The 8,856-nt window shown below is 52.8% G+C and overlaps 1 protein-coding gene across 1 annotated transcript; it reads left to right on the forward strand.

Moving 5' to 3' along the window:
- Positions 1 to 5,703: 5,703 nt before the first annotated feature.
- Positions 5,704 to 6,922, forward strand: MAA_02297 (Copper fist DNA binding domain protein; the record flags this gene model as incomplete). Its single annotated transcript, XM_007820295.1, has 2 exons — positions 5,704 to 5,797; positions 5,958 to 6,922. 2 exons carry the CDS (start codon positions 5,704 to 5,706, stop codon positions 6,920 to 6,922), a joined length of 1,059 nt encoding a protein of 352 aa, XP_007818486.1.
- Positions 6,923 to 8,856: the final 1,934 nt, after the last annotated feature.

The raw sequence follows: 8,856 nt of genomic DNA on the forward strand, positions 1-8,856 counted from the left end.
AACAATACCCCTCTCCCCTGTTAGCAAATTCTGCAGGGACAGGTAAATGTACATACATACATACATATGTACAATAATAGCCGTCAATTGATTGATCCTGCCACTGGGTTGGTAGAACCCCTTGACGCCTATTATAACTACGGCAAGTTGCTGTGCTTATTATGCATGTAGTCAAGTGGCAGGGCCGTACATACAATGTGTTCCATAGTTCCAAGGGTTCAATGTACACCATCCCAGACATATCGTGCACATACATTAATGATGTACCCGGCAAGGACAGGGGAGCTCCTTCCCTGATTGCCTGTCCGCCCGAGAATGTGCATGTGGTCCTTTCCCAGTTCAGATAGACGCAGCTGGTGGGCCCCATCATCGCTTTTACGAAGTACTATCCCAATGTTTGGCATCATGCCCAAGGCGACGTTCAACACTCCTCCTGTCTTTGTCTCCTCACCCGGCTAGAGCCGCCTGTCGCGTGAGCCGCTGCCATCGTGACCATTTTGAATCCGGTGCCGCTACTACGTATTATCATGATTATCGGCTCCGCTGCAATCTTCACCGCAAATCAAACGAGTGATCCCTGCTTCTACAATGCGGAGGGTGATGTGGCTTTTCATTTTACAAGAGTGGGAACTTTATCAGATGGACAGCCTCGTAACCCTTGCTTCATGATTGCTCGACAAGACCGACAGCATCACTGGTACTGGACCGTTGAGCGTCTACCCGTGCGATATTGTATTATGGCGGCACGAACATGCAGAGCAAGCGGCATCCCAGACTGATGTTGACCAGAAAGCTGCCGTGCCATTTGTGGTGGAGGCCAGCTCCCTGCCAGCCCGGCCTGGTCGTCCGGTTCGAGTAGCTCGAAACGAAGACCTTACGCACGCCAAGAAAATTGCGTGCGACCAGCCAGGGGCGCAATTCGGGGCTCAGTCAACCTTCTTTGGCACTGCTTGAACTGGTGCTGCTGCTTCACAACGAAGACCCCACACCATGATTGTGGTTATACCGGCCAAATTCTACGGTGGTGCCGCGACTCTCCGAGTCTTTGCCGGAGCATTGCGGGTCGAGACCAGTGTCGAACCCTTGTGCCGCCTAGTGGTCACTGTTCCCGTTCCCTTTGAATATTGTACAATGTATTGTATGTCGCCAAACTCCGAGGAGTCCGAGGAGGTCTTGTGCAGAATGAAAACAGCCTTGAGTTGACATAGACAGCTGACACTTTGCAGACACCAGTTTTTTCCCTACAAACGCCAGCACATGTGAAAACGTCCGGTTGCGACTCGTCAACATCATGATAAGTTCAAATGACAAGGCAGACAGACGGGCTTCAGGGCTTCAGGCAACGTGCCGAAAATACTCCATACATCTCCAGGAGCAGCTAGCCAGAGCCTGTGCTTTGAGAGCAGGGAAGATGACATGACATGGTCACCTCGCTCCAACCATAGCGCCGCGTTTCCGCCGTTACATGGCAATTTTTACTTCAACAATCGTCCCAAGCCTCTTTCAACGCCCCCAGGAAAGAGGCACACCGTAGCAGACAATAAAACGATGATCCGCCCCTAAAGGAGGCTCCAGAATAGGTGGCTTTGGCGGCACGGGCGTCCAGTTGGTCTGATGCCACTAGATTCGCGGTCCGATGGGCAGACACCAATTTCAAATGTCAAACGCACACTGTACGGGCAAAGTACTTTCAGTTCAACCCTCCACTTCACTCGCCTCAGACCACCGGCACCTAGTTTGTGCATGGGCAGCTCCGTATTCAAGCCGTCCTCAACAAGCTGCTCTCCGTCGTGCTGTGACGACCAGGCGTGAGAAGACAGGCAGGATCGTCTCTGCAAATGTCAGTCGTTGCAACAGACTCAATGGGGACGACAAGAGCAAGAAAGCACGAGCATTTGCCGAAGCAATAACCAAGGGGGCAGTGACCAACAGAAGAACTTGGAGCTCTGCACTTTGAAGTTCGCTTGGCCCAAATTCCGACCAGCTCGCGCCAAGTCTAAATTTGCACCCCTTGAAGGGTATTACGCAGCACCGCCGCAAGAATCGTTGATGCCAAGGATTACCAGCCACTCTGCATGCAATTGCAGGCCAAAGAATACATACGATGCATGTAATACCACAAAGCGCTCACGACTGTGATAATTGGGCAACGTAGTTGGCAACTTTAATAAGCTGTCTCAAGTCTTGAGACGCAAGAAAAAGCAAGGATCTTCAACTCCATATGGATACAACTACTAGGCCTGGAAACAACGGCGAGCTGGAGGCTACATTAAGCGCGGAAGCCGCTTAGCCAAGGCTTGCCAGATCAGCTGCTGATCGAGAAATTCGGATGTCGATTTTATCCAGTTCGGCATGTACTCCATACGTATGTCCTGCACCATTGACAATGTAACCTGTGTCTGCCAGGCCGCTGGACTGACTTGGTTCGACAGGGCAGTCTGTCGCAACGGATGCACATTCCTCGTTCTAGGCGCCGCTTTCGATGAAACTAGTAATTCGAGAGCTGATAGAATCCACCCCTCACCAGGCAAAACAACGATTGGCCCTGTTGCTCGAAGCTGCACGCTGACGACACAGAAAGCAGACCTAGCTGCGTGCCTGCTGCGTCTCATCCCGACCATCCGATTTGGGGACAGGCGCATGCCATTATTAGCCGTGACAGTTTGTACATGTGCTGAACCTGCTGGAACGACAGCAAGGACCCAGTCGTCATGCTGTCCTGACATGTCAATACATACGGGAATGCTCCACCCAGAAGAATGGCTCTGCTAATGGTTCACGGAATCACAGTTGCGGCCGCCTGTCGTCCGTCCACTCGAGAACTGGCTTACACAGCCTGGGCACCCAGCTTTGGAAGCTAAATTTGAAAAAGGGTCGAGTGCCCACCTCAATGACATGACATAATATGGTCAACCGGTAGCCAGATCTGTGGGAAGGAGATGGCCTGGCTGAGTAGCTTCTCACTTCGCAGATTGTGCTCTCCATCTGGCTCGTGCAAACCACCTCCTGGCACTAACTTTTGGTCAAACGGTAATCGTGCCGACGTGGATAGGAACAGACAACGAGACCCATTTCGGCGTACGTGGGAGTTGCATTGGAACGCATAAAGGCTTTATTGAGCACTGCTATAGTAAGCAATGGACTCTCCGCCTCCGAGTCACCTAACAGGTTACGGTATCTAAATAAATAAGTACGGAGGAAACACATAATAGTACCGTCACTATTCACGGCACAAGGCACCAGCGCACGAGCTGCATAATGCTACGATATCGAGCCGACTTATGCATCGCATGTCGACCCCAGTTCAATCTTACATAACCCCCGAGGTCCTTGGTCCTCAGTCACTGGGTCAGCTTCTCTGACTTGGGTGCACATCTCCGCGCGTGTCAGGCCCCGGAGGGTTATTCCACTCGGAGGTTTGGAGGCGTCCATGTCTGATGGAGAGCCTCGATGTCACGGACCTGGGACGGGCAATCATGGCAAGTGGCCCATCGGCGACTATTACTCCATGTGCATACATGCACCCTCGGTGGTCTTGGTACACTTGGTACAATCGCAACTGCTGCGGTGCTTGCACTGAACAATATGTACAATACAATGCAAAACAATACTGCATGTGCTTACAGCTCAGGCTGGATGCCATTTGCTGGTGCCATGCCATGTCATGCCAGCATAACATGCGTTCAGCCAGGCGCCGAGGTGACTGGCGTCGGTTGCAACTCCCAATCTCCAAGGCAGCAAAAAACGGGACTGGTTCCATGTTCCATGTGCCTGTTTAAAGGCACCTGGCAATCAATCACAGCCGGACCAGTCGTGTCGGCACCTGGGCACCTTGGCACCTGGGGCCAGTTGACCCCCAGAGGCCCCACTCCCACCGACTCAAGGCGGCCTGGCAAGTTCAATGTTCATGTTGGTCTGGTTCCATCTCCACCCGTCGACCAGCCGCCGTGTCCCTGCTGCCTCCCACACACCACACACCTCCTGGAGGGCCACTTGGAGGCCAGTTGCAGACAGCAGCAGGTTGGACGGGCCACTGGCGACGAACCATCAGACACCGGGCACACAATCACACCAGTCGACACACACACACTCACACTCACACTCACACTCGCAGAAAGTCTGGTTTGGGTTCGCTGCGAATGGTATCCGCTTGTTCCCAAGTTCCGTGTCCCAAGTCCCAAGCCCCAGGCCGACTGGCGGCCGGAAAAAAAAGTTTTATTATAGATGTATTGTCCTCCCCGTCGCCAGTTCACAAACACACGAACACTAGCCGTGCTCCCTCACTTTGTACGGAGTACTGCTCGGTGTAATTTTGGACTTGACATTTTATTGCCGTCCGGCTGCCGAGTTGTCCCAGGGACCTCCCAGCGCCTTTGTTGTTGGCCGTCTAAGTAAGACGTTGCTTCCATCAACAGCCGAGCCTGCAGTCAACCAGTCATTCCTCTCCCCCGACCCCTCAGTACGCAGTATTTATAGTTGAGTCCGGACAAGATCGTTGTGTCCCCCAGAGTACTACGTACTGGACATACAACAACCAACCGTCTTTGCCTCTGCGGTTCCTCCTCGAAACGGAAGCCCCGTGGGATCCTGGGCTCGGTCGGAGACAAGGAACCTGGGAGGAACTGAGACCCTAGCAGCCTACAATAGGGCCTTCTTCTCACTGGCAGCGCCCGTCTCCATTTGTGTCTGGTGTCTCCAGTGTCTCCAGTCTCCAGCCTGTACGGAGTCGTCTCCAGTCTTTTGGCGGGCTTGTTCAGGGTCACGGAGTACGGAGTGCCTGTGGACCTGGTCTGGTGCGCTCAACCCAGTGCCACATCTTTGGGAGGCTTGCCGGTTGACCTGTTGACCTGTCTGACCCAGCCGCTCACTTGCCTCACTTGGCCCCCGACCCGCCGACAGCCATCCGCCATCCGCCATCCTGAGACACACCAGCCTGCAGGCAAGCGCCGCCCCAGCCTTGCCCACGCTGCACAGCACCGGCACAGCGCCGGCGCCACAGGACCGCCAGTGGACACAACCACAGGAACCCCAACAGCCGTCACTGATCAGTGACCCTGAGTCCATGTCCGGACCATTGAACCCTGGGCTTCTGACCGCAGCGCATCCATCGGAAGGAACCAGCCCAGGCCAAGACCACGGATCCGGCTTACTACGCTCAGTGCCACCGTCATCGCTCCCACTCACTCACTCACACAATTGAGCATTCGCGCCCCCTTCCGCTGGCCGAAGGTCTCTTTGCCTTGCCTCGTTTCTGTCCTCCTCAACATCCTCACAAACGCTCTTGTTTTCACACGCCCACCACTGCGGCAGCCAAAAATGTTGATAGACGGCGAGAAGTATGCCTGCGAGGCCTGTGTTCGAGGCCATCGTGTGAGCAATTGTCAACATTCCGGTAAGTCTCAATGCCTTTGGTTACACAGCGCACCGTACCCCTCCTGGCTTCATGGCAAGGCAAGACGGCGCATGGCAGCCGCCAGCAAGCTCTGGGCTGTCCAGCAACAGTGACAGCCCACGATGTCCCACCCCATTTCCATGGATAATGGAACAGTCTGGGCTTTACTTATTTTCCTCGTCTCTTCTCTTCTTGTTTTCTTTCTTCTTCTCGCGAGTCCTGTTTGCTAACCCTCGGCTCGTCTAGATCGCCCGCTGCAACACATTAACAAGAAGGGTCGTCCTGTGTCGCAATGCCACCACTGCCGCACGATGCGAAAGTCACGCTCTGCCCATGTCAAGTGCGACTGCGGCGAGAAGACGAGCAAGTGTGCTCATTTGCAACAGCCTGTGGATGGACACAAGGGTGAGCCTACTCCATGGACTAGTCTAGGGTCGACTGTTCACTCTTCTTCACACCTCCCCGTTCTGACAAGATGTGAAATCCATAGAGACCTGTTGCTGCAATCATGGTGGGCGCTGTACCTGCGCTCACAAGAAGGAACCTACCTTGGACACCGTTCCAGAAGCCGAATCGGATCCCGATCCCTTGGCCGCCGCCGCACGACCCAAGCCCCCAATCAGACGACGACGAGCCAACACTGTCCACTCAGACGGAGTTCTCTCGTTTGATCAGAACGGCAATCACAAACCAACGTCCAAGCACAATCGTGCTGCTCAAAAGTGCGGGCCATATCAGCTCAATCGGGTCAATTCCACAAACAGCGCCAGTAGCCTCGGTGCGAGCCCAGAGAGCATGCTATACCAAGACGGCCGCGCACCCGACTCATTCAGCAACCGCCCTCGGGCTGCGACGGCTCTCGAGCAACGGCGGGTCAAGTCGGAAACTGCTTCTCCATTGATGTCCAGTGGCAGCTTCCCCCATTTGCAGAGTGGACTTCCCCCCTTGGATCTGTCGGGCATCGAATACCCTTCATACGTTAACAACGGCAGCTTTGAAATGTTCAGCTCAGGGGTTCCATCAGAAGTGGATGGGCCAATCTTCAGTGCCGGCCTAAGTGCTGCTTCCGTCGACTGGAGTCATTATGACCTCGGTGAAGCTAAGCCGGAGAATTTTGCTCCGTCAAGCTACAGCCAAGCTGGTGCTCGGAGCTTCAACGGCCTCTTCGAATTCGGCAGTGGCTCGGAGCAGCTTCCCCGTCTCGCAAACACCACGTCAACATCGGGTGAAGTGTCTGAAGTCGAGGACTTTTTAGGCAACGGAGATGGCGATATGGATGGCGGCTTCGGCACCAGCAGCTTCATCCGCCAGGCCAACATTGTTGGTAGCTCAACAGACCTGACCAGTATTGACTACGACAGCTTTTACAACAAGAATTCCGAGAACAATGTTGCGGTTGGAACCATTTCCATGGTGGAAGAAGACCCGGCTTTCTGGATGCCCAACTATAATGAAGGCGTCGCCACTGCGGTGGGCGAAAGCCCGGATCAAATGGCAGCAACTTCCATGGGAACCTTTTGGGAACTATGAAATGACTCACGAAATACCACAAAAAGTTTGTCTTTTTTCTTCGTTTTCTCCTTATCGACATGCGAGATTACCCCGCCAGTGGTACAGCAGCGCAGACGACATGGAATTCAGCGGATTCTCATTCCCACGGCATGCGGCTTGCGGAGCTCACACGATCTATCTATACGTTTATTTCTGCATCTCAGATTTGAGTTCTGGGTTTGGATTTTTCTCGGTCCTTTTCTTTTCTTTTCAAGAAAAGCAAACGAAGAAAAAAATTCGGAGTGGCGCCGTTGCAATGCCTCCTCCGTTCCTCTTTCATCGTGGGACGCTCCCTCTCAAACTGCTGCGTGTGACGCACTGGAAACTGGCAGTGCAAAGCCTTGCAGGCAAGGTAGCTCCCTGGTGCTTTGATTTCGACCTTTTTTTTTTGTTTTGCCCTTTCGCCGGGTGTTTTGGATAGACTACGAGAACCTACACTGCATCATTTGATGCAGTGCTGGGGAAAGACACGGGGAGTATGGTGTCAGGAGTACGGCTCTGTGTTGGCTCCTTTGGACCTGGCAGCGTTAGAGCATATGCTACTTCATTTTATATGGCGTATATACATCGGTGTGATAGTTTTGTTCTTTTTTTTTTTTTTTCGCGTTGTTTGATACAGTCGCGCTGCGTCCTGTTACGAGCCCACGATGATGCATTGAGAAGGGCAAGATATACATACAAATATTACAGAAAATTTGTGGCCAGGTGCAACTGGGTTTGGTTATGTTAAAAAGAGGCGGGACAAGGAGGGGAGGGAGCATATTTACGATTTAAAAAAACATGGATATATGAGATGTAGATAGACTTTTGGGTGTCGCCTGGGACCTTTTCTTCTCTTTGGCAGCACCCTTTATATTCAATGTGCGTATGTCCTCGGGCGTGTTTTGAACCATGGGAACCGGACCGCATATAGAGTTGCAGCCTGCAATAGATGGCGTTTTTGCTGGCTTCATCTGAGGCCAGATTCTCACCCACACATATCATGCATGTCTCAGCCTTGTCTTTCCGTCAATGTGAATAAAACGGCAACCAGGCAGCCAAATTGTTTGTCCAGAAGAGGGTGGCACGCAGACTGGCAAAGATGCCGCTGACATGGGGGGCCATTTTGGCCCTCCTCCTCTGTGCCTACTTGTCTTCTTGCCCTAATTAACTTGTTTATTTATTTATATACGCTAGCCCTAATCGACTTAAATAAAAATTAAAATTCAACGGGGAACTAGACATAAAGCACGGGTGGACCACGTTGGCTAAAAGTCAAGTTGTCAGTCGAGCGTCTTGCGCCCCCCTTTTAGCCACGTTGTGACGGAAGTATGTATTGTACAACAACGTGGGCGATGTGTTTTTCGCAGATTAGGGCCTGGTATTTTCTTCACCAGAAATTGAGAACGCCATGCTCGCTGCGGGGAACGAACGGCTGGGGCCCGTAATTCTTGCCCCCTTGCTCGGCGGCTTTTCGGGCCTGGCGGCAATTTAATAGAACCATACTGTATGTACATGTTCAAAACGAACAAAAGGGCTTGTGTTAAATGTGTGTGTGTATATATATAGATAGATGCACTGGCTGATGCGCGTGTAATTTCTCTGGTGCAACACTGCTTCTACACCTGCTTCTGCTTGTGGTGTAGTTGTACATGTGGAGGTTCCTGGAGGGTACATGTACGACAGACAGTCTCTACGGAGTACTACTTTAGGGTTTCATTGCTGGAGGACCCGTCGACGGTTTGTGTTTGCATTTCGAGGGTCTTGGCGGGGTCTGGTGTCACGGACAGGGTCTGCGGGGGTTCTCGGACGGCGGGCGCCCGCTCGCTTCTAGAAGGTTGGGCGGAATGTTTAGGCACTTGACGCGCAGGGACATGGGTGTGTTGGGCTGGGAACCAGTTGGGTTTAATGCTTTTGCGGATGAGGGGGGGAAG

Source organism: Metarhizium robertsii (assembly GCF_000187425.2).
Source record: "Metarhizium robertsii ARSEF 23 chromosome Unknown MAA_Scf_1, whole genome shotgun sequence".
In the NCBI taxonomy this organism is placed as follows: Eukaryota; Fungi; Ascomycota; class Sordariomycetes; order Hypocreales; family Clavicipitaceae; genus Metarhizium; species Metarhizium robertsii.